The sequence below is a fragment of the Alligator sinensis genome, unplaced genomic scaffold, assembly GCF_000455745.1.
Source record: "Alligator sinensis unplaced genomic scaffold, ASM45574v1 scaffold77_2, whole genome shotgun sequence".
Classification (NCBI taxonomy): Eukaryota; Metazoa; Chordata; order Crocodylia; family Alligatoridae; genus Alligator; species Alligator sinensis.
The window spans coordinates 1167639-1191657 of NW_005842016.1; the positions used below are offsets into that span (position 1 = coordinate 1167639).

The window sequence follows — 24019 nt, forward strand, 5'->3', positions numbered from 1 at the left end:
AAAGGTCAATTGAACAGATACAGATACATATCTGGGCTAAAATTCTAGTGTTATTTATATGGCTTTCAGGTATCTAAATCATTAAATGTAAATGCAATCTTAATCAACCCTGAACAACAGCCACCAAGCTATTAAAATTCTAGATTCCTTGTGTATCTCCATTTTGGCCTATTGCACATCTCTAGAAGCACATTTCTAAACCTCTAACTATACTTTACTCTGTTGCAATCCTAATGCCCTTGGGAACTGCCTAAATTCAGTATAAGTCCCCAAATTCTTAGGTGGAGAAAAGGCATATCTAAGACTGTTAGAGATTAAGAAGAACCACTCCTGTGTCTAGCCCAGTAGACCAGTAGTTAAATCTAAGGGCATCCCCCAGCCCTCCCTGGCCATGTCCACACAAGCATGACAGTGTGGTATATGGTGCTGCAGACATGTCTGCGGTGTCACATACAGCACATTCAGCTATTCTCCATGCTCAAGGTAGCAGTTCATGGTGGGGTAGGGGGTGACCCCAGGAGATCCTGGGATCAAAAAAACCTCTGCAAAAAAAAAAAGGGGGAATGGTGCACACAGGGTCAGCGCGCGCCACCCAAAACTGGAACCCGGCTGGCTGGAGCCACACTCTGGCTCCAAGTGACAAGATCGTTGTTGCAGCCCCAGGAGGCCCCCAGAACCCCAGATAAGTCTGCTGGAGACAGTCTAGTGTTAGCCCCAGCCTCCCCTACCCAACCCAGGGTAATCTACTGCACACCAAAGGGCACATGGCACAGGCATTCCCCAGGGACAAGTAGCAGTGGCACAAGGTGCGTCGCTGCTTCTTGTCCCTGGGGAAACAAATGTCCGCAGTCATGTGGATGTGGCCCCTGTGGCTCACTTTTTTTTGTGGGGTCAGGGAGTGTAATGGGGGGGCACTGGATTCTAGCTACTACTTCTGATGCTCTTTATCCATTTTGCAAATACAGCACTGGCCAGAACACAGAGCCCACTCCTTTTCAGGGCAGTGCTTTTTTACTGAGACCTTGCTTGCTTTCCTTTTGACTCTTTGTCCCTCTGTAGAAGAAGGGTGCACGCTTGGAAGGTGGGAGAATCTTCCCTGTGATTGGACAGTGCTGAGAGTGGGTGGGTGAGGTGGGCAGGGTTGTGGAAAAAGACTTCTTGTATCTGGCTATGAGCGGCAGCTGGGAGACATGGTTGAAACTGGTGGGAGGCTTTGCTTATGTCGAGGTTTGAGCTGGAAGACAGTGGTTCTGGGGGAAAGTTGGAGTTCTTGGGTTTTGGGGTGTCATTTGTGGAATTCTTTATGTGGGCTGTTTTTTTGTTTATTTTAAGCCACTCTGAATCTGTTGGATATGGTGGGATATACATCTAATAAAATAAATACACCATGTTCAAAGGCTGTAAACAGATGTCACCCTTGTCATGCCAGAGAAGGTTTTATGGTATGAAACATAATTGAACAGATGTCCTTGCTCCTTGTAATGCCCAAAGAACATTTGTGTTATGATTCCTATTAAGTGTCTGTTGGCTTATGACACAGTCCCTGCAGCCTGGGGCTGCCTGTACTCTCTGGCTGCCCTGGGCAGGGTATTCCAGGGCATACATTTCACACTGCAGAGCATGGGGATTCATGCTCCATGCTTGCAAACATGTAACCTGGGAATTCCCCAGCAGAGGATTCTGGGATGCATGTTTCTCAGTGCAGAGCAAGGGAACCACATGGTATTCCCTGCTCTGTGCTTGCAAACATCACCCCAGGTCAAGTTCAGGCATCCAAGACTGTTGCCCTGCAGGTGGGGCCCCTAAAGTCCTGGGAGTAGCAGGGGTCCAATCCTGAGAGACAGCAGCCCTGGGTGACATCTGTACCTGCTAATCAATCAGATCAGCTGTGCTGGGATATTTCCTGGCCCCAGCTGATCCCACAACAAAAATGCCATCTATTTCTACTCAAAAGAATAGTTAGAAATGAGTTAATGTCTAATTGGAAGGAGATATCAAGTGGGATTCCCAGAAGTTCTGTCCTGAAGGTAATAGAAACATCATTTACAAGGCAAAGGAAGGAATAGTTTTGCACTATTTGTCACTGGCTAGGGCTCAGATATGAAACACTGTGTCCTGCTCTGGCTGCCAGACTTCAAGAAAAATACAGACAGATAGAGACTTTTGGAGAGCAACAAAATGATTAGAAGTCTCAGAAACATGATTTACAAGGAAAGCCCTAAAGAACTGGCATTATTAGTCTGGAAAAGAGAAAATAGAGGAGGGGGGACTTGTTCAGTTTTCAAATACCTGATGGGTGGTTATAAAGAGGATGATGATAGTATTTTCTCACTATTACAGGAAACACTGCAAGAAGCAATGCTCTTAAACATACTCTTAAAGTCTTAAACTGCCTCCAGCCTTGTTACAAGGAAGAATTTTCTAATTGTGAGGGTGATTAAACATTGGTTGTAGAAACTTCACGCTCGGAGGGTGGAATCTCCACAGTTGGAGGATTTTAAGAGTAGGTTAAACAAACAGTTGTTTGGGATGGTTTAGACATGGATGACTCTGCCTTGAGCAGAGGAATGGATTAGATGGTCTCCTGAAATTCCTTCCAACCCTACTTTCCTACAAATCTATACCAGTAGTTATCTCACTTAGGCACCCCGCTCTGCCTTGCTTTCTTGCTGCTGACCCCACACAATTCCCTCTCTTGATTCCCAGGGCCATCTTCAAAAGGAGGGCTGGAAAGGCCCTTGACTAATGCCAGACCTGTGATGTGGTGGTTAGTGTACTTTGTTAGGAAAGGCAGAACAGTGCAGGTTCATGTCCTCTTAGACAAAGAGGGGCCCTAGAACCGGGTCTCTGGCTTTCTGGACAAGTACCCTACAGGTACTTAGTAGTAGTAATACTCAATATTCTAGCTACTCAGTTGTCTGCCTATTGGTTATGGATTTTTGTCTGCCTATAATTTTGGGATTTAGATGCAAGTATACAGGCACATACATTTAGCCACTTATGCAGATAACAAATGCATAGGCTACTGTACCTGCTTAGTTTATGCATATCCATTTCTGTATCGCCACTGCAGGGGTAGTAGGATTTCTACCTGGATGCAAGGAGCATTTTGGACATTTAGATGCAAAAGCTGCCATTTGGATGTACTAAGGGAAATACTGTATTTACTCGACTAGAAGATGAACCCTGCTACCCCCCCCCCCCCCCCCGGTCATTTAACATGGCGGGGAAAAAGACCCTTGCCTTATAATTGAGAACAAGGCAGTGGGGAGTGGGGGTGGCAGCTGCTGTGGCTTGGGCCCCAACCCAGGGTTGCGGGGAGAGGTGGAGCCAGAGCCTCACCTGCCACCTATCTCTCCCCTGCTGCCTCTGCATGCCCCTGACAATGCTTCTCTCTTTCTCTCCCACTCTGCTGCAGTCCTTACTTTTGCTCCTTGCCAGCATGCACCATCCCCACTGCATCCTGGGGCACAGAGCATGGCTGCAGCCTGGTCCCATAGCAGCAGGGGTGGGGAGCTGGCACTGCTTCTATGAGGCTAGGCTGGAACAGCAGTCTTGGCTTCATGCTGCTGTTATGGGGCCAGGCTACAGCAGGGGCACAACCTAATAGCATGGAGCAAAGGTAAGGTGGGGTGCAGGGGCAAGCATTGCAGAAAGAATTTGGGGTGGGAGGATGGGAGGAAGGGGGGCAGGGAACTGAGGCTGCGGGTGGCAGAAATGATGTGGAGAGGTGGGGAGAGGAAAATGGGAAGGAGGAATTGGGGCAGCCTGAGGCTGTGGGAGGGAGGGGCAGGTACAAGGGGGAGTAAGTTGAGGGGGGCAGGCTGCAGGGGGCAAGCTGCCTGTCTCTCTCACTGCCTGCCCCACCTCCTCCACACTGCCTGCACCCTTCCACCTGCCCTGCACCTCCCCAGTGCCTGTACCATTAGTGCCCCTCACCTGGTCTACCACATTTCCCCCCCTCCCCCAGCCCCAGTACTGCCTCCCTCCACTATCTGTCCCCCACTGATTGCTCTGTTACTGCCCCCCTCATCACCTTTCCTCCCATCCTCTAGTCCTCCAATCATTAGATTTCATATGTGGAAAATTATAATAAATTTATACATTTTCCATGTGTAGAATCTAATTATTGGGGTATCATCTTATATCCAGGGTTGTCTTCTATTGAGGCAAATATGGTAGAATCCCACCCTTATTACTCTGCTGGATTCTGGGTTCCAAGCATAATGTGATTATGCACAAGGACTTTTTTCGTTAGAATTTTTTCAAAATAATAGTGTAAAGGTTACCTCTGTTAGTTTTGCATTCTGCATGCACCAGAGAACAGTTAGGATTTCTTTACAAAATCCAATGGCAGCTTGCCAATAAGTGTTGTGAAGAATAAGGAAAACAAACTCTGATATATAATGTTCACTTTCTTCAGGTTTGTGTACCTTTTTACAGCAACATGATGCAATTCCAGTTAACCCAAACAAAGCTTGTGCATTTAGATTGAATTTGCTGAGTAGTTTCTATGGAAAAAGATTTTCAAGGCTGGCTTAAAAAACAGTGCACAGGAAGGTCTAGGAGGATTTTGGAAAGTGAGTGTTAAGGGCAGCTTCCTGGTGTAAGTGTTGGAGCAGCTAACTAAGGGTCATGCTCTTCTTGACCTGCTGCTCACAAACAGGGAGGAATGGGGGAGAATGTAGTAGTGGATGGCAACTTGGGCAGCAGTGACTATGGGATGACTGAATTCAGAATCCTGAGGAATGGAAGGAAGGAGAGCAGAAGAGTAAGGATCCTTCACTTCAGAAAAGTAGATTTGGACTCAGGGAACTGATGGGCAGGACCCCCTGGGAGGCTTCATCTGAGGGAGAAAGGAGTGCAGGAGAGTTGGCTGCACTTTAAAGAAACCTTATTGAGGGTACAGGAATGAACCATTCAGATGTTCAGGAAGACTAGCAAGTATGGCAGAAGACAAACTTGTCTTGGCAGGGAAATTTTAATGAGCTAAATCCCAAAAAAGAAGCTTATGAGAAGTGAAAACTTCTGCAAACAACTAGGGAGGAGTAAAAGAGTATTGCTTGGGCATCCAGGGATTAAATCAGTAGGCCAAAGTGCAATTGGAGTTGTAGCTAGCAACAGATGTGAAAGGTAACAAGAAGAATTTCTACAAGTATAACAGCAGCAGAGGAATGTCAACAAAAGTGTGGGTCCCTTACTGAATGGGTGAGGCAACCTAGTGACAGATGATGTGGAAAAAGCTAAGTACTCAATGCTTTTTTCACCTCAGTCTTCACAGGCAAGGTCAGTTCCTGGACTACTTCATTTGGCAGCACAGTTTGGGGAGGAAGTGAGCAGCTCTCGGTGGTAAAGGAACAGATTAGGGACTATTTAGAAAAGTGGATGTGTAAAAGTCCATGATACAAGATGGGACGGACCCCCAGGCTGCTGAGGGGGTTGGACTCTGTGCTTGGAGAGCCACTGGCCATTGTCTTTGAAAACTCAAGGTGATTGAGAGAGATCCCAGATGATTGGAAAAAAGAAAATATAGTGCCTATCTTTAAGAAAGGGAAGAAGGAGGATCCAGGGAATTACAGACCAGTCAGCCTTACCTCAGTTCCTTGAAAAAAACATGGAACAGGTCTTCAAGGAGTCCATTGCTAAGGTCTTGGAGGAGAAGATGATTAGATTAATAGATTCATAGACGTTAGGGCTGGAAGGGACCTCAAAGGTCATCAAGTCCAGCCCCCTGACCCAGGGGCAGGAAGTCAGCTTGGGTCAAAGGACCCCAGCAAGAAAAGCATCCAAGCATTTCTTGAATAAGTCCAGAGTAGGTCCCTGCACCACCTCTGGGGGAGTCTGTTCCAGGTCTTGGGAGCTCAGACAGTAAAGAAAGTTTTTCTTATGTCCAGCCTAAAACAGTCTTGTAGGAGTTTATGATGGTTGGTCCTTGTTTTTCCTTGGGGTGCGCTGGTGAAAAGACATTCTCCCAGATCCTGATGAACACACCTTGTGTACTTATAGGTAGCCACCAGGTCCCCCCTGAGCCTGCACTTTTTCAGACTGAAGACTCCCATGGTTCTCAGCCTCTCTTCATAGGGCCTATTCTCTTGCCCTCTGATCATGCGTGTGGCTCTCCTCTGGACTCTCTCAAGTTTCTCGACATCCTTCTTGAATTGTAGAGCCCAGAACTGGATGTGGTAATCCAGCTGCGGCCTCCCCAAGGCTGAGTACAGTGGGAGGATGACATCCTGAGATTTAGTCGAGAAACACCTATAGATTCAAGCCAGGGTTTTGTTTGCTTTTCAGCTGCAACATCGCATTGGTGGCTCATGTTCATCTTGTGGTCAATCATGACCCCCAACTCTCTTTCAGCAGTGGTGCTAGCAAGCGTAACGCTGCCGAGCCTATAAGTATGCTGCAGGTTTTTTTTCCCCTGAGATGGAGTACCTTAAATTTATCAATATTGAACATCATCAGGTTTGTATCCACCCACTTACTAAATTTATCCAAGTCAGCCTGGATCACTAGCCTGCCCTCAGGTGTGGACGCTATGCCCCAAAGTTTAGTGTCATCAGAGAACTTAGTAAGTGCACTTCTGACACCAATGTCCACATCATTGATAAAGCTGTTGAAGAGAACTGGTCCAAGGACAGAGCCTTGGGGGACACCACTGGTCATGAAGCACCATAATGACTCGCTGCCATCAACCACTACTCTCTGGGTCCAACCTCAGAGCCAATTTCCCAGTCATCGAACTGTGGTGTAGCCAAGGCCATATTTGGCCAATTTTTCCATGAAGAGGTCATGGGACACCAGATCAAAGGCTTTTTTAAAGTCTAGGTATATGATATCAATCTCTTCTCCCTTGTCCAGGTGATATGTCACCTGGTCATAGAAAGAGATGAGATTGGTCAGGCAAGACCTACCTGCAACAAACCCATGTTGGCTATCCCTCAGGATGTTGCCCTCAGCCAGCTTGTCCAGAATGGTCTCCTTGATAACTTTCTTGAGAATCTTACCAGAGATTGAGGTTAAGCTGATTGGCCTGTAATTCCCAGGATCTACGTTCCGCCCTTTCTTGAAGATGGGTACCACATTGGCCTTCTTCCAGTCTTCAGGTACTTCACCTGAGTTGCATGAGTTTTTGAATATTTCTGCCAATAGCTGGGCTATGACACCTGCCAGTTCCTTGAGTACCCTAGGGTGTAGTCTGTCAGGACCAGGTGACTTGGTGTCCAGCCTCTCAAGGTGATGCTTTACTAGATCAACACCGATGTTGGGTATAAATACAACCTCACCCTGGCTGGCCTGCGTCTTGCTAGGCAGGGCGGTCCCATTGGACTGATGAAAGAATGATGCAAAATACCTGTTAAGCAGGTTGGCCTTTTCCTGGGTATCGGTTGTCAGCTGTCCCATTTGGTTCAGCAAGGGTTCGACGTAGCCCTTGTTTTTTTTCCGACATCCCCCATATTTGAAGAAGGACTTTTTATTGTCTTTCCTGATCTGCTCCCTGCAGATACAGACCAGTGCTGAGTACTCCTCCTTGGAGGTAATTCCAACCTTCCATCCTTTATAAGTCTCTCTTTTGAGGCATAGGAGATCCTCAAGTTCCCTGCTGAGCTAAGGGGGTTGCTGCGTCCTTTTGCTACCCTTCCTCTGAGATGGGATGGCCATCCCTTGTGCTGTCAGGATCGCTCCCATGAGGAGCAACCACTGCTCTTGGACTCCTCTTCCAGTCAAGTCGTTGTCCCTTAGGGCGTCGACAACGAGCCTCCTAAGCTTGTCAAAGTCAGTTTTCCTGTAGCCGAGGACTTCTGCTTTGCTGAAGGACTTGCCGGCTTTGCAATGGATAGTAAAGGTGATCAGCTCATGGTCACTATCACCCAACTTTCCATTGATTCTTAGGTCACTGACTAGGTCATCCCCTTTGGCCAGTACCAGGTCCAACAACGCTTTGCCTCTTGTCAGCCCATAGACTTCTTGAGTCAGGTAGAGCTCGTCCACGCATGTTAGAAAGTTTTGCAACCGATCAGATTTGGCTGAATGCTCTTCCCATGAGATGCCCAGGTAGTTGAAGTCTTCCATTACAACCATGCACTGAGAGCGTGCAGCCTCAGCCAGTTCCCTGGCAAATTCCTGGTCCAGCTGTTGTTTCTGGTTAGGAGGTCTGTAGTAGACTCCTACCATGATGTCCCCTGAGCCATGCTCCCCACATATTTTGACCCAGAGAGACTCCAGTCGTTCTTCCTGGGTTCCAGTGTCAATTTGGAGGGACTTGTAGCTGTCCTTGACATAGAGGGCTACAAGTTTTTGGAACAGGATTAGAAATAGTCTGCATGGATTCATCAAGGGCAAGTTATGGCTGAGCAACCTGATTGCCTTCTACGATGAGATAAGTAGCTCTGTGGATGTGGGGAGACCATTGGATGTAATATACTTTAACTTTAGCAGGGCTTTCGATACAGTTTCCCACATAATTCTTACAAGCAAGCTAAGGAAGTATGGGTTGGATGAGTATTCTTTAAGGTGGATAGAAAATTTGCTGGATCATCAGGCTCAGAGGGTAGTAGTCAATGAATTGATGTCTAGTTGGATGCTACTATCAAATGGAGTGCCTCAGGAGTTGGCCCTAGGGCTAGTTTTGTTTAATATTTTACAATATTATAACAAGACCTGGAGGATGGCATAGAGTGCACCCTCAGCAAGTTTTCAGGTGACACCAAGCTGGGGTGAGTAGTAGATAAGCTAGGAGGTAGGACTAAGACTCAAGGTGACCTCGAAAAATTGGAGGATTGGACCACAAGGAATCTCATGAAGTTCAATTAGGACAAGTGCAAAGTCCTGCACTAATACAGGCTGAGGACTAACTGACTAAGCACCAGCTCTGCAGAAAAGGACCTGGGCCTACAGTAGACAGTAGGCTAAATATAAATCAACAGTGTGCTCTTGTCACAAAGAAAGCTAATGGCTTGCTGGGCTGCATTAGAATGAGTGTTTCCAGCAGATTGAGGGAAGTGATTCTTCCCCTTTGTTCAGCACTGTTGAGGCCATATCTGGAGTATTGTGTCCAGTTCTGGGCAGCCCTCTACAGAAAGGATGTGGACAAACTGGAGAGTCACAGCAAGGGAAGTTTAGGTTAGGTAATAGGAAGAAAAATTCTCACTAGGAGGGTAGTAAATGATTGGAACAGGCTACGTGGAGAAGTTGTGGAATCTCCATCCCTGAAAGTTTTTAAGGTATGGTTAGATAGAGGCTTGGCTGGGATCATATAATTGGGGATGGTTCTGCTTTGAGCATGGGGTTGTGCTAGATGACCTCCTGAGGCCCCTTCCAATCCTAATTTTTTTCTGTTTCTATGGTTCTATAATTGTCCTAACCTGTAAAGCATGATCATAAGTCCCTCTTGTGCTCTCTCTTTTTGTTATTGTGACTCTTGATTCCTCCCCAAATGTCTAATATAAATTGAATAAACTCTTTATCAGTACAGACCAGAACCCTTCCCCATCTAGGCTGGGTGTCATAAACAGTCGGCTATGAAGTCATGCTCCTGATTATTTTCTTTCCTTCTAGCCCCATGACTGTATTATTCTTGAATGTCCAATGGTCCAGCTTCTTCAGCCAAAGGGGTGGAGGCTGCACCTCCTAACTATTCTACAACTAGATAGTGAGGACAGTATCTGGAGATGTAGAAAATATAGATAGAAATCTCTTCAAGTTGGCCTAGAACCCTACTATTCCACTTCTTGGGTAAATCCTTCACCCACTAGACATTTGAGCAAAAAGTGTTTTTAAATTTAACATGTTCAAGAGAAAACATAATATGCACTTCTTTATTTTGAAATCAGTACTGCTGTAAGTTAGGTGTTTTGGCTCAAGTAGGTGTTTCCCCTTCAAGTGAGTTGGGTCCTAACATGACAGAAGTGCCTCCCTTAACAGACCTGAGTCAGACACACACGACAGAATCCTATTTCACCTTATGTAGTCAAACAGCAGTTTACCTAGCTGCATGAATGCTATTTTTGGCCCTTGAGTTCATAAAGTGAAATAGGATTCTACCTGTAAGCTTCAAGAAGAAGCAAGAGTTCAGATACATCCCTGTTTAGCATTTCCTATTGGCAAGACACTCTGTCCTAAGTGACTATGTGATGATCTAGATCATTCTTTGGAGGCACTGTAATTACAGCGCATCGGAGCAGACTGGATTAATTGAGTCTGCTGGAGCATGCTAATCAGCACGCTCCAGCCAGCCTCTGTGTCTCATGTATCAGTGTCCCCATGCTTCAAAATGGCAGCAGGGGTGCTTTAACTACAGCTTGTTTAATGAGCATTAGGTAAAGCGTCCCTGCTATTTTGAAGTGTGGGGGAACACTAATACATGAGACGCTTTGAGCACTTTTATTAGAGCAGCTTTTGGAGACACTCTAATTAAAGCACCCCCACACCACCAGAGCATGTGTAAAAATGCCCTTAGGCTTTCCCACTTGCTGTATAGAAAGCCTAGGCACCTAACTTTTTTGATCTGTAACACATTTCTGGGGCAATTTGTCTAAATGTTTAGGCACTGTGATGCTTAAATGAAGATGCTGTATAACTTAATTAAGCTGTGATCCAGAGAGTCTACTTTTAAGAAAAGACTAACAGCTAAGCTGGTTTACCTTAATATAGCAAAGTCTGACAGGGCATACTTTTTTGCTCTCTGTAAATGCATCAGATAAATAAATAGCAGGAGAAGAATTTTTTGAGGTACCAAAGATGGGCTATGTAGATGTAAGACAAATGAATGTGAACTAGTCATGAATAAATTTGGATTGGAAATTAGAAGGTTTCTAACAATTAGAACAGTAAAGTTCTAGGAAAGCCTTTTAACATGACTGAGGCAAAAACCTAAGTACTTTTCACTCTGAGCTTGATCACTGTATGAAATGGATTGCTTGGCATAAAAAGATGACTAGATTTGATGAACCAAGCAGCCCCTTGCAGGTATACGTTCCCATTCTGGAGTGCTAAGGTGATGGTGTTAGTTTAGAATGCAGGGGCAAGTCCCCTACAGACTATCTACAAGCTATCCCACTTTCCCCATGTTTGGCAATGTCAGCAGTTGCCTATGAGCTGAGGGAGGCTGGTATTCAACTCTTCTTGAATGATGGCAAGGAGCCATGGTTTTTGAATGAGGCTTTCATTGTCCCCATCTTCCGAATACCTGACTAGGGTTGTCAGTCTGGCAGTACACTTTTTTTCATGCATTTTTTAAGCCCCCTCCCCACCTCATTACTAATAAACAAATCATAAAGAAACCACTTCTCCCATTTTTATCCATTTGACATCTTTTTTTTTTTAACTTCAGCAGCACACATAACTTTGATTTCTGTGAAGGAAAAAAAAAAGTAAATTACAACCCCATGGAGACCAGGATAGGGTTGTGGAGAGCCCAGTGATGACAGGAAGCTGAGCTACAGTAAGGCCTCAGAGGAACAACATTTGAATACCACCTGCGAGGCATGGAGTGTGGTAAAGGGATGGTTTTGGAGGCACGCATCTAGCCCATAAGGCTGAGGGTGTCCCGTGAGGCATCCATTTTGAATCAGACCCAAAAAGGGGTCCAGGAACCCACAGGGTTCAGTAGGGTCCATTAGTACTGTGTCCATACATATACTCAAGGGCAGCCTCCCTGTTTATCATAATTACCAGCAAGACATGGCAGGTGAGAAAAAGGGTGCCTGGAGGGTGGGATTGGCATGGTCTTGGAGCCCTAGGGGCATCATGGCCATCCCTGGGGATCCCACACCATGACAGTCACCGTTACATTGAAAACATTTTGGTGCAATTTGAAGATTTACTCAGTGTACCCCATAGGCCACACCTCAGCTATTTTCTTGATATTTTAAAGGAAATTATCTTAATTAAAAAGCATTCTTCTCAAAAAAATGTTTTATAACTTCAGCAAGTACAAATATGGATGCTAAGGAATCCTAGCATGACAAATGAATGATTTTTTCCTTTTGAGATTTGTTGCTTAAATGATTTGCCTCCTAGAAACCTTCCCATGATTAGTTCGTTCTTTATATAGAGCCTGTGCTTCACCCACAAGTGTAGAGGATATGGCTTTTCCTTGAGGGAGTACTACCCAGTATGAATGAGGGTGGCAAAACCTGGCCTATAATGAGTTAGTAACTAAGAGGTATTAACATAGCCGATCACTATATAAGATAATATTAAATATACATACTAGGATTTATGTGAGTAATTGTTCATCACCAGTAACATGTACATAGTTTATGTGGAACCTTAGACACATTCTCAGTAGAAACATCTACTTGGGAAATTAATCAAAAATTTACTAATATTTGGATATAAATTGGCCAATGAGGTCTTTAGATTTTGTTGTTGTAGGCAACTCATTGCCATAAGCAGCAACTGTGTTCCAGGCAGAGGTGGTCTACCTGTGTTAGAGAAGTCATGTTGCCAATCTGGCAAGTAGTGTATGTAGCTGCCATATTGGAATCCAAGATGATAACCGTGAATTCACATTTTGGTCAATATCTCAGCCCCCAGTAGGGTTAGGAAATTAATTCCAATGACAAAACCAACACTGTATGAACCAAGAAGATCAATTGTAACATTTCCATTGTAATAACCATATTGCATTCCAATATGGCCGACACATTAACATGTATGTATTGACTCAATGTAATTAAAAAACCTAGCAAACAGTACTTTAATGCTAAAACTTCAAAATTCTATCACTATAAATGTCATAGCAGGCCTACTGAAAACATTATAACTCAGGCTAGCCTACTTGTTTGAGTTACACTGAATAAGACTTTTTAAAAAAAATTCAGAATGTAAATGCCTGATATTAATAATACATGACTCACTGGTAATGAAACACACAGGCATATGTTCACCTTGAGGCAACACAAAAATGTAATAGTTTAATCCACTGGTAATATAATGACAATCTTAATGGGTTGCTTCTCTTCATCCAAACCTTAGGCACAAGATTATACCATAGAAGAAGGACTAGTATGCCTGTTTCATTGCAGGAGAATACTATAGAGGAGTGTCCCTGGCTGACTGCATGTTTGCTGTGTCAGAGCATTCTTGTGTCTGTCTCTTCTTGCTGTGAATGTTTTTGCAAAACATCACTTTAGCTGGAGTGCTCTGCTTTTCTATTAGTGAAACAACCAACAATGAGCACTTGTTAACTTCAGAAACATTGGCATGATTCCTTAAGAAGCTCCTCACTTAGTAAATTAACTAGTTTTTCTTTGTTTGCTGGTAAGGGTATGAAACTACTCCATCATGCTGGTAACAGAAGAGATCTACTGCAAATGATTCTGTGGATCTGCCTAGTAGTGTGAGTCTTTAATATTCTCGAGCCTGCCTTTATGAATAGAGATATGTATCTATTGAAGGGAATGTAAACTAAATTGCACAAATTGGAATAGTTGGCAAACACTTGTTGCACAAAGCAATCAGCCAAATCTCCAAATGTTCGTGCTGTTTTTGGCTTTCCTATTCTCTGTACAAGATCCATACCATCAATAATAACAGCTGATTTCTCAGAAATAGCATCTGTGTGACGGGGGGGGGAGACACGAGGTCAGCCTGCCCACCTGTCTAGAGCAGACTGCCCTGTCTTTCCTGCCACAACTTGATGTATAAAAGAGGCTGTAATAATGTGGGAGGCTGCTCATTTTATGCCCTGATGCCAAGGGTGTTATGCACAGCTCTGAATCTTCCCTTATACCGTGTCCCAGGCCTCACAGTTGGCATCCAAAGTAAAAACCCTGCCTCAGGCATCCTCATATGTGCCTGGGCTTCCTGCCCTCTCACTAGGGCCTCCAACCATGCCCTTTCACTAGGGCATGAACTACGTGCGCCCCCGGTGGCTGGGGGGATGCGGCAGCGGTAAGCGGGAGCTCCTGCAGACACTACCGGTGCTGTTGGGGGTGAGGGGGAGAGGGGCATGGCAAGTGCCAACCAGGGGTCAGTGACCACCCACATACGCCGCCAGCAGCAGTGGCCAGTGGGGATCACTGACCACCCACGGATGCCACCAACAGTGTCAGCAGCGGAAGGGAGAGGGTGTGGCAAGCAGTGACCGCCCGCAGGCGCCAGTGCCTTTTTGTAGGGGGCGCACGTGTGTACCCCCTATATGTTGCCCCTGCACTAAGATCTCCATCACCGAACTGTTGGGGCCAGCCTCTGCGCAGTCCTTCAGGTCACACAGACTCTACTCTGTGTGCCCCTACGCAGCCCTTCAGGTCACACAGGGCCTACTCTGTGCTCTCATGCACAGTCCATCAGGCCACCCCTGCAAACCCTACTCTATGTGGCCTGTTGCCCCCTTACTGGGGCCACTACTTGGTCCCCCTTCACTGGGGCCGCAGGGTCTTAAACCCCATGGGACTCAGGTGTCCGTAGATATGCCTGAACCCTTAACCTGTCTCTGCTACAGATTTACCCAACAGTTTCTGGGGGGTGAGACTATAAGGCATCCCATACTTGCCTTTCAATAGGGAGGCAACTGGTGTGGCATTTCCTGGGGACCACCCCGCCACAGGCAGCCCCACCACCCCATCCTGCAGGGTATAGTTTTAGGTCATGCCCCAGGACTAGGAACGTTCTTCATCCCCATAGTTCTGGCCCTGTACCTCCAAGGATGTTACGTGAGCAGCAGCTCCAACCGGGTGATTTTCCCCAATCTGCCACCAAGTCATCCCTGAACCTATGCTTTTCCAGGCTGAAGAGTCCCGTGACTCTCAGCTTCTCCTCATAAGGCCTGCCTTCTTGTCCTCTAATCATGCGCGTGGCTGTCCTCTAGACTCTTTCAAGCTTCTCCACATCCTTTCTGAATTGCGGAGCCCAGAATTGGATACAGTATTCCAGCTGTGGCCTCACTAAGGCCAAGTCTTGCTTGAGATGCATTGGTAGATGCAAGCCAGAGTTTCGTTTGCTTTTTCAGCTGTGGCATTGCATTGGTGGCTCATATTGATCTTGTAGTCAATCATGACCCCTCAGTCTCTTTCAGTCATGATGCTAGTGAGTGTAGCACTTCTGAGCCTATAAATATGATGTGGGTTTTTTCTCCTGAGGTGGAGTACCTTGCATTTCTCCATGTTAAATGCCATCAGGTTTGATCCACCCACCTTGCAAGCCTGTCAAGGTCAGCCTTAATCACCAACCTATCCTCTAGTCTTCCCCATAGTTTGGTGTTGTCAGTGAAGTTAGCCAGTCTGCTTTTGACACCAGAATCCAGATCATTTATACATACATTAAAGAGTACAGATCTCAGAATGGAGCCCTGGGGATGCCTCTTGTCACCATGTGCCATGTTGATTCGGTACCATCAACTATCACTCTCTGGGTCCAACCACAGGTCTGACCTATGAGAAATCAGCTGTTATTATTGATGTCATGGCTCTTGTACAGAGAATTGGAAAGCCAAAAACAGCACAAACATTTGGAGATTTGGCTGATTGCTTTGTGCAACAAGTGTTTGCCAACTATTCCAACAAGTGCAATTTAATCAACATTCCCTTCAATAGATACATATCACCATTCACATAAGTTTCTCGAGGCTGCAGTTCCCCAACTGTGCCAGGAGGGCATCATGGGATACCAGGACAAAGGCTTTTGTGAAGTCCAAATAGATGATATCAACCTCTTCTCCTTTGTCCAGATGATGTGTCATCTGGTCATAGAAGGAAATGAAATTGGTCAGGCAAGACCAACCCACAACAAAGCTGTGTTGGCTATCTCTCAGAACATTTCCTTCTGTTAACTTGTTGTTAATGGTTTCTTTGATTTTTTTTCCAAGGTCTTTCCAGGGATTGAGGTCAAAGTGATTGGCCTGTAGTTCCCAGGATCTTCCTTCCTCCCTTTGTTGAAGATAAGCACCGCATTGGCCTTCTTCCAATCTTCAGGTACCTCACCCGAGTGCCACGAGTTCTTAAATATGCTCACCATTGGCTGTGCTATGATATCAGCTAGCTCCTTTAGCACTCTTGGGTGCATTCCATCCAGGCCATCTGATTTGTGGATGTCCAGCCTCTCAAGGTGTTCCCTCACAAGATCTGTGCCAATGAAGAGCGTGTGTTCACCTTTACCCTGGTAAACCTGCATCTTACCAGGGAGGGTAATCCCCTTTGGCTGGTGGAAGACTGACACAAAGTGATCATTAAGGAGATTGGATTTTTCCTGGGTGTCGGTTATCAGCTGCCCCATTTGGTTTAGTAGGGGCCCAGTGTTGCCCTTGGTGGGGGGTTTTCAACTTCCCACGTATCTGAAGAAGGATGTCTTATTGTCCTTGATTCTTATAGCCAGTTTGAGTTAGGTTTCAGTCTTGGCTTTCTTAGTTCGCTCCCCGGTGCTGAATACTCCTCCTTAGTGGTGTTTCCTAACTTCCATCCTTTATAAGCTTCTCTTTTTACATACAGGAGGTCCATGAGTTCCCTACTGAGCCAAGGGGGTCACTTGGCCCTTTTGCTACATTTTTTATGGGCTGAAATGGACTTCCCTTGTTTTTCAAGGATTGTATCCTTAAGGAGCGTGCCATCGTGGACTCCCCTTCCTGTCAGATCAGGGCCTCAACAACTAGCCTCCTAGGCTTGTGAAAGTTGGCTTTCCTAAAGTCAAAGATTTCTGCATTGCTGACTAATTTGCTATGGTCAACTCATGGTCACTGTCTCCCAGCTTTCCTTCAATTCTCAGGTCACTGACTAGATCATTCCCTTTGGCCAGTACCAGATCCAGCAGCACCTTACCTCTTGTTGGCCTGTAGACTTTTTGAGACAAGTAGAGCTCATCAATGCATGCGAGGGAGCTTTACAAACTATTGGATTTGGCTGACTGCTCTTCCCATGAGATGTCAAGGTAGTTGAAGTCACCCATGACAACCATGCACTGAGAGCATGCAGCCTCTGCCAGTTCCCTAGTGAATTCATGGTCAAACTCCTGTTCCTGATGAGGAGGTCTGTAGTAGACTCCTACTGTTATATCCTCTTCACCACATTCCCCCTGTATTCTAACCCAGAGGGTCTCAGGTCACCCTCCTTGGGAGCCAATCTCTGCTCTGTAGAGTTCCCTTGGGAGTTCCCTCTGTAGGGAACTGTACTGCTCCTTCACATAGAGAGCTACATTCCCACCCTTTCTTGCAACATGATCCCTCCTGTACAAGGTATAGCCATCTATACCTGTGATCCATTCATATGTGGAGTCCCACCAGGTCTCTGTTATCCCTATGAAATGGTATTTATTTCTTTTTAGCAGAAGGGCCAGTTCTTCCTGTTTGTTCCTCAGGCTCCTGGCATTTGTGTACAGGCAAGTAAGTCTGCCATTGGAAGCCCTAGTCTTTCCTGCACTCCTAGAAGAGTCCCATCCCTTGACTGGGGTAGGAGCAAGTTCCCTTGTGTAGCCTGACCAGCTGATTTTGTGGTTGATGCTTGGTGGGTTTGCATTGGTTCATCCACCCCCCAGAAAACTTAGTTTAAAGCCCAATTGAGCAGGTCAGTCATTCTGGCAGACAAGAGCTTCTTCCCCATTGGAGTGAAGTGGAGGCTATCCTTTCCCAACAAACTGCTGCCTCTCTCTCTGAAGTGTGGACTGTGGTCAAAGAAGCCAAAGCCTTCCCAAGGCACCAGTGTCGCAGTCTTCTGTTTACTTCTTCCATTTGTCTCTCCCTCCTATACCCGTGACCTGTAACCAGAAGGATTGAGGAGAAAACCACCTGCAGCCCCAATCCTCTGAGCCCCACTCCCAGAGCCTTGTAGTCATGCATAACCTGGCTGGGATTGCTGCGAGCCATGTCATTTGTGCCCACATGGATGAGGAGCATGCGGTAGTGGTTGGAGGGCCAGACAAGTTTCAGGATCCTCTCAGCTACATCCTGGATACGGGCTCCTGGGAGGCAGCAGATCTCATGGGCTAAGGGGTCAGGGCAGCAGATCTCTCCCTCTGTCCCCCTCAAGAGGGAGTCTCCCTTGATGACCACTCTGTATTTCTTCTTAGGGGTGGTTGCTGGTTGCCTTTCTTCCTCAGGTACTGGCTTTGGCGGCTCTACTGGTGCTGTGAGGAGTTTGTACCTATTGTGAAGATCCAGGGGGCTGGTGACCCTGTTGCAGCGTGCCTTGGGGCCAGGGACAACCTTCATCCAAGCAACCCCTGGCTGGACTTTGTGGGAGCTCCTCTTGTCCACCCTTGTCATACCAGGCAACCTTGTTCTTCCCTCTTTTTTCTTCAGGCGAAGAGCCTGGCAGTAGGCATTGATCTCCTCTTCACTATCCCTTACGCAGGTTCAAAACACCATGATTTTCTCTCAAGAATACTGCCATAACAAGTGACAAATTCAGGAATGATCCTACAGTGAACTAGTGCCTCATTTATTTGTGCAATTCCAGTAGGTGTACTTGGGCTAATCATTGATGGCAAACCTACTACAAGACATATGATGCATCTTATAGATTCCAAGTCATACCTACTGTGCTTTGCTGGACTCAGTGATGCTGTTGGCTCCATTATAACATTTGCTTAAGTGTGGTAAGGGTGCATCTCTTGTTGATAATCTGAATTAGAGGTGTTCATGTCAAGGTAATGTGAAACAGAACAGAGTTGATGTAGCAATTTTGCAAACCTTTTGGGTATCTAATAATGAACAAAACTGTAAATTGGTGACAGTCATATTGGACTCTAATATGGTTTCCACAATGGAAATATTATGATTGGTCTCCTCAGTTCATATAATGTTGGTTACATCATTGGAATTCATTTTCTATCCCTACTGGGGGCTGAAATATTGACCCAAATGTGAATTCACAGTAGTCATCATGGATTCCAATATGGTGGCTACTTGCCACATTGACAACGTGACTTTTCTGACACAGGTAGACCATCTATACCTGAAACACAGTGTTTCTGCTTGCGGGAATGAATTGCCTACAGAGTGACACATTTACCCTTTTTTTTACCGTACTATAACAAACATATTCTGATTTGGCCTGTGTTCTGCAAATGGAGACAAGAGATTTACTTTAAAATGTTTCTACTCAATTGAAGTCATCAGCTAAAACAGAAATTAGAGACTGACAAGGCTGGAATTACTACTTTAGCATTTATGTTTGATTGCATTTTTTACTCATCAAATTTGTATTGATTGCAAATATGCTCCGTAAGATATGGACAGAAAAAGACTATGATGAGTTAAAAAGACAACAACTTTTTCCTATGTTATGGAAGCTAAGCTCTGCTACTTCAGTAGTCATTACATTCAGGACTATATTTCCCTGGTCAAACTTCCAACTATTGCTGGACATAGTCGGCATAGGAAGCAGTTCCTATGGATCATGAATCTCCCACTCCCACTCCTGATCTCAGTAACTCAGTATGTTTTGTTAATCTATGTGTTCTCTTAAAGTAACATTTGAGGTTTTATTTTTGCCTCCCATTCAGAAAACAATTTCTTAGTCGATAGATATTCATTGAAACCTTCCAAACAATAAAAAAATAACTTTTTAACCAGTAATTATGTATGCTTCAATTTAGCTGCCGCATCAACCGTATCCTAGAATCACCCAGAGGAAATGCTCTCCTCGTTGGTGTAGGTGGAAGTGGCAAGCAGAGCCTGACAAGACTTGCAGCTTTCATTAGTTCATTGGAGGTTTTCCAGATCACTCTGAAGAAAGGTTATGGGATCCCTGACCTGAAGGTAGGAGCTTTTTAAAGTGGGAAGAAGCAGAAAACAAAATTTCTTCCTCTGATAACTTTGTCTATACTATGTTTTGAATGCTCACAACTTGATAGTTGTTCAGTTCTTTGGAATTGTAAATTCTTCCTTTTTATTTATATTGTTCTGTGATAGATTCCTCCTAGATGATTATTTTTTCTTGATTCCATTATAATTAATTATTCTGCAAACATAACATGCAAGGAATCAGCTAGATGGCTATGGGAGCTGAACTACAATGAATTATTCTGCTAGAAATTCTGTAGCCCTGTACAATGTTTGCTATGGCACTGGCAGTTTTTCAAACCTTGCTAGCATACTGTATTGCCTGCTTGGTTGAAATGTTTACAGATGAGAGATTAGTTGTCTTGATCTGAAATCATCCTTCTACAATCTTTTGATATACCATAGGAGAAAAAAACAGCTAAATCCTTCATATATTCAAGATATACTGACCCCCATCTCATGTAACTGGTATGATCATGCACAGTTATCAGTGTGTTACCAAATCTGCCCATTACTTTGGGGTGTGCTCATTTATTAGGGATAGTTTCTAGGGTCTTGGTGATTCTGTCAATGTGCTGCTTGTGTTACTATACGGAGCTGTATTTCTCCCTTCTGCAAGCCCTGACCCCCAGTGGAGCTATCTTGCAGGACTCAATCTCAATGGGACTGGGTTCCTCCAGTCACCAAATCAGTCATACACACAAACACACACAAATTAACGTGACACGCCTGACCTGGCCGGGCTGATCAGCATGGACAGGCTGACACCCTCATATGCCAAGAATCAGTTCATAAGAGCAACAATAAAATGCAGTCAAACACAAGCACACAGGTAAACAGAATCCCTCTGAATCCGGCTGGGTGTCCAGCTGACACCCTCATGGGCCAGCATTCAGTTCATAAGGGCACGTCTGAGTCAAACTGGGTCAATCAGCCTGTACAAGCTGATCCCCTTATGTGTTTCAAACTCAGCACGTCCCAATCTTTGGCCTCTTGATGAGCAGACCCCACAATAATTTGGGCTTCACAGGGATCTTTAGCATAGGTAAAAGAAGCGTTGCTGCAGAGCACGGGAGGAAAGAGAAGCAGAGAAGGAAAAATATACCCAATTACTACCAGTTTGACTATAAAAGTTATTTATTGCTAAGCATATGAAATATATAATAGTACTAGTAGTAATAGACATGCAAAAGAAAAACAAACACCAACAATGACAATACTACCCTGGTTTCACTAAGTATTTGGGGAAACTTAGCTCAAGCTTAACTGATACAGTTCAGGTTCAGAAGTTTATGCCTAGAAAGAAGACAGAGAACGCTGGGATCTCACCTAGTCCACGGTACTCAGGCTGCAAAGCTGACAGGCACAGTCTGTAGCACAGTCCTTGAAGGGAGAGATGATCTGTTCTTCCAGCGTCCCAAGAACGACAGGGGATGGTGTCAGCACAGGGGTTTTCTTCTTCTCCTTCTTTCCTCCTGCTTCTACTTCTTTTCCTTCCTTTTCCTCTTCCTCTTCTCCCTCTAGCAGCACACACACTTACAGATTTTTATACCCTCAGTTCAGCTGCTTCGAAGCACCCTCAGTAGTGTAAATCATTGTCTTTTCTATTGACAAGGGGTTATCTGGTTTGGACCATCTCAGGAAACTGATTGATAATCAGGAAACACTTAAGATTAGGGAGTAACCCAAATACTTGGGAGCCAGCTTGAAATTCCTATGGGTGGCAGATATACTGATGGGATATCTCATGGTTTCTTCAGGAACAATAGATAGCTTGCAGCATCAGGATTTTGGATTTTTACTTGTTGTGCACAAGCCTCAGCTTAGCATGACTTTTCCAGATCTTACTATAGTCTTTTAACAGACTTAAAACAATTATTGGGGTGCTCATAACCTTTTGTGGAGAGGACTCCCACCAGTCGTCTCGGGAAAGATATGACAACACCTGGGATTAGGGCTCCAGCAGGCTGGATGCTGTGATGAACCCTTAACCATTGTTCAAATGTTGCCCATACCCCCTCTGACTCGGTCTCTTGCCTCAGCATTCCCTAACCCGGCAACCGAGTTTTAGTCAATCAAGTTTAAATAGGCCTCCCATAGTGGGACCGGGGAATGTACGGCCCGAGATGCCTATTAAACTTAGAGCTGTGTGTGTGTGTCTGGGGGGGAAAAGTCCTTAGTAAATCCAGATTAGAACTGGTCTGATAAATGCTGAGCTGGGTGTGTGTGAACATGGGTTGATTAACATTGGAAGCACAGATTCCCCATCATGCAGTGCTCCCCTGCTTCTCTGGTCCCAGAATTCACTGCAGTCTCTGCTTCAGGCTTTCTGTTTTCCATCTCTCATGTAAATGAGACCTAGGGCAGTTGATTCACTCGTCACCCTTATCTGGTGAGGGTCTTAGGTGCGTCTCTCACTGCATCTTAATCAGTTTCGTTTAGGTAGAGGAGGGGAGGGGGGTGAGTCCTTTGTGAGTCAGACAGACTGCATCCTGTACCAGGGTTCCCCAAGAATACAGAGCTGAGACGTAACAATTCCCCCCGTTGATGGGGTGCTTGCGTTGAGCTAGTATCCCCATCACATTCTTGCTCCATGGTACTGGTTCTGGCCTTCTATCCATTGCAATCGTCGCATCAGTCTCTGGATCCAGCAAACTAGTAGCATCAGACTAATTACTAGTATAATTTGAAAACTAATGATTACTACAATGGGGTGAAGCATGACATTTAAAAGACCTGTTGCATTGGGGCTCCACCCAAACAAAACCTCCCACCAGGAGTGATGGCCTGCATTTTTAACTGTAGCTGCTAGCTTAGAGATTTCCTGATTGTGGTGTTGAATCTCGAGTTTGCCATTCTCTCCCAAAGCTTTGAGTCTTTGCAGTTCAGCTCGTAAGGAGGGATGAGTTAATAGTTCCTTAATGGTGATGAGACCCATTCCTAGTAAAATGGGGGACACCTCTTTGTAGAGCTCAGGGTAGGCATTCAAATGTTGTATGGTCCATATAGGTACAGTAAACTTAAGATCACAAGTAACAATAGTGGTTACATTACAGAAACAGCGATTAATATAAGGCACCATAGGTTGAATCCAATATCCATTAATTAATACAATATCACATCTTGTTCTCATGCACACACATGCTTTACCCACATAAACAATAGCAGATTCCCTTTCTTGGATAACATCGAAGGAACAGTGAGACTTGTTTCCAGGTTGTGGAAAAAAACATTCATCATGCTCCTCCAATGCTTGGTCTTCACAGATGTAACCTAAACCTTCTTTTCTTCTGCACCCTTTTACATTTACTGTTTTCCATGCACTATCTTTCTGCCAGGCCCAAGTGTTATGATCCCTGGAGTACATTACTGAGCTATCATCAATTTGTAATCCCAGTGGGACTACTGGGTGGATTGTTCTAATTTCCTTGCCTGCCACAGTTATAAGGAATAACTGCAAGCTTTGCTGGTGGTGATTATATGAAGCATTAACTAATCTCCACCAGGGCTGGAGGGCTAATTCTTCCTCCGTTACATGGGGCCGAATTAGGTTGATTGCTTCCATGGGAATTTGTCCCATCATGGCTTGCCGAATCATTCCCATGATAACATTTTGGGTGAGAGCCTGAGCTTGCTCACACGCTAAAGCCAATGATACATTATTTTGGAAGGACTGTACACCAGACATCATTAACTTTTCATCCCCTTCTATGAGTTTTTCCCACCCAGGAAATACCTTACTTATTAACTGCTGTTCTTCGCTTAACATCTTTAAAGATGCAGTTAATGGAGTTCCCATTTTCCCCATATTTTCAGTGGCATATGACAGTTTATTAGCAAGAACTTCTATATTTGCAGCATCAATTAAGGAGACTCCTGCTCCTACCAGTGCAATTTAATAACTTATGATACAGGTTCCACTTGAGTCCATGATGGCTTACAGAACTGGTAGCGACGCTGTAGGGCCAGGGGGTTGCTTCCACTTTCATAGAATCCATGCATGTGGCACAGGCATTTTATTTCCTGGGCTCCAAATGGCAAACAGTTTCAGAGTTTCAGAGGCATCGCAGGTTCAGAATAGAGTCTGGACATCAGACTCCAGAGACCTATGCACAGCAATGCTTTGGTGCAGCTATGGAATGTCATCATTCGTGTTTGGAGACCTGTGAGGGGACAGAAAAGAGAAAAACAAACTCCCACACTCCCCCCGTATATACTGGGAGAAGCTGTGATCAACATTGCAGGGGAAAAGTGGAACATTAATCTACAAGAGGGTGGCCATAACAAGTTGAGCACTTCTCTGGC

General features: G+C 45.0%; 1 protein-coding gene across 1 annotated transcript in view; it reads left to right on the forward strand.

The window, feature by feature from the left end:
* The window catches only part of DNAH9 (dynein axonemal heavy chain 9), a 524795-nt gene that overhangs the window by 273256 nt on the left and 227520 nt on the right, over nucleotides 1-24019 (forward strand). The window contains exon 44 of the mRNA XM_025202178.1: nucleotides 19528-19690. Within this exon, the coding sequence (XP_025057963.1) occupies nucleotides 19528-19690 (163 nt within the window). The remainder of the gene's footprint in view (nucleotides 1-19527; nucleotides 19691-24019) is intronic.